Source organism: Galeopterus variegatus, unplaced genomic scaffold (genome assembly GCF_000696425.1).
Source record: "Galeopterus variegatus unplaced genomic scaffold, G_variegatus-3.0.2 Scaffold10481, whole genome shotgun sequence".
Classification (NCBI taxonomy): domain Eukaryota; kingdom Metazoa; phylum Chordata; class Mammalia; order Dermoptera; family Cynocephalidae; genus Galeopterus; species Galeopterus variegatus.
This window is the reverse complement of record NW_007736592.1, coordinates 12764-14737: the sequence shown is the minus strand read 5'-3', so window position 1 is coordinate 14737 and position 1974 is coordinate 12764. Positions and strand designations below refer to the sequence as shown.

At 47.8% G+C, this 1974-nt stretch overlaps 1 protein-coding gene across 1 annotated transcript in view; it reads left to right on the top strand.

Moving 5' to 3' along the window:
* The window catches only part of LCT (lactase), a gene marked incomplete at its 5' end in the record, with an annotated part of 37423 nt that overhangs the window by 31426 nt on the left and 4023 nt on the right, over nucleotides 1-1974 (top strand). The window contains one exon of the mRNA XM_008594262.1: nucleotides 987-1207. Within this exon, the coding sequence (XP_008592484.1) occupies nucleotides 987-1207 (221 nt within the window). The remainder of the gene's footprint in view (nucleotides 1-986; nucleotides 1208-1974) is intronic.

Sequence of the window (1974 nt, the reverse complement as noted above, 5' to 3'; positions counted from 1 at the left end):
GATGTGGGTATAAGTATGGAAATGTCAGTCCTTATTTGAAATGTATGACTCTCGAGACATTTAAGTCTCTGCGTCCTCCCCCAGCAGGTGGTCCTTTGGCATAAGGTGTTCCCCTGTCCTTGTCCATCACTGGAGAGAGAGGTTAGGGTTCTGGACACTTGAAGTGGGTCCCAGCCTGTCTCCTCCCTGTCATTACACAAATATTGGTGCCTTGGCAGACCTGCAATCTGTGTGTGGCATTGAGTAGACACAGGTGACCCAGTGACTTGGGGGAGCCCATTACTGAAGTCATAGCACTCACATTCATTGGAAGCCTGGAGCTGGGACATCAGGAGCCCTTCACATCTAGTGTGAGGTGTTGTGAGGAAAATGGAGACAAACTCCCTCAACTCGTAACTGACCAAGCATGGCTCAGCCTGTTATAAATACATTAATTGTGTGTGTGCACCCAGGTGTTCCTCAGTTATCTGACTCTAGTATAAAGGACAGCGGCTCTGATACCACTAGGAGGCTAGGAGCTGAGCTCACGTCTGAATAAGGCATGTCAACCTTGCTAGCAGCTCCCAGGATCTTTTCCTAATTACCTAGCTCATGACCTGCATATGGGGGAACTGTGACCAAACCTGAATATGAGGAGTTTGTGACCCACTCTGCCCAGAATGGGTTTGAAGGATCTGTGACCAGCCAAACAGGTGTTGCCTGTCAACAGACAGCGTGGAGGGGTAGGCGCCTGAACAAGACCAGCCTCTGCACAGGTAGAGAACGCGAACAAAGAGCTTGTCCAAAGTCACACCAGCACTGAGTGGGGCAGCTAGAACTAGTGAAAAGAGGAGAATTTGAGGCGATTTATTTTTCTGGGTGTAGATAGGACTCAAGTCTAGACAAAACCTAAGGCTTTTCCTAATATAAATCTTGGTTTGTGTTTTGTGCAAAGGGCCCCTGGGAATTAACAAAATGAGACTAATCTTTAGTTTTTGAACTCGTAGGGGAGTTGCCACCATCACAGATCGCTCTTGGCCAGCCTCCGGCTCCTCCTGGCTGAAGATGACACCTTTTGGCTTCAGGAGGATCCTGAACTGGTTAAAGGAGGAGTACAACAACCCTCCAATTTATGTAACAGAGAATGGAGTGTCCCAGCGGGGAGAAGACCTCAGCGACACCGCAAGGATCTACTACCTCCGCAGTTACATCAACGAGGCCCTCAAAGGTATGGCCGGCCCACCCCTCGCTCTCCCGCCCCTTCCTCGACATGCCTGTGCTGTTGGAAACATCTGCCAACTCCCACAGGAGGGTAGAACTGCATCCCCCAGCCACAGTAACAAGACAATGATAAGGCTTGTCCCTCCTGTTGGGTTTAAGCCTTTCCTTGGGGCTGCTGTTTTTCCTTCCTAGATCTAAGCTCAGCAAGCAAGTGCAGTTGCCCTACAACAGCTAAACCTTAGTTCCTGCTCTGAGTCATCTGCTCCCCTTGATCCTCCCTAATGTCTGGTGTCTCTGAACAGCAGCACCCTCCTGAGGACGGCCTGGGCAGGAGCCAGGAGGAATAGGCTGGCTGCTTGTCTGTAGTGTCCTTTGTTCAGGCAAAAGCAAAAGGTTGAGACTTCATGTATTTTTCTTTCATCTTATTATTTATGCAAGTTAAAGCGCTCTGGTAAGAGAATTCTTGCTACTGTGAAATAAAACCACATAGATGTAAGAAGTCACATAAATGGTTAAAAAGCTTACCAAGGGTAGCAAAAGTTTCATTGTGAATCAATCTATATTCAGTAAATAAAATTTCATTATTAGTTGTAAAAAAGAAAAAGAAATAGCTTGAGACCCTCAGTTGAGCCCTAACAATTTGGGATGGAACAATGAAAGTAAGAGGACGGAAAGCCACGCTGATTAAGAGAACGAGCAACGTGCTGGCCAAAGGAAGCGATTTGAAAATTCTATCCCAGCAAAAGTCTTTCCCGGGGCCGGCCCGTGGCTCAC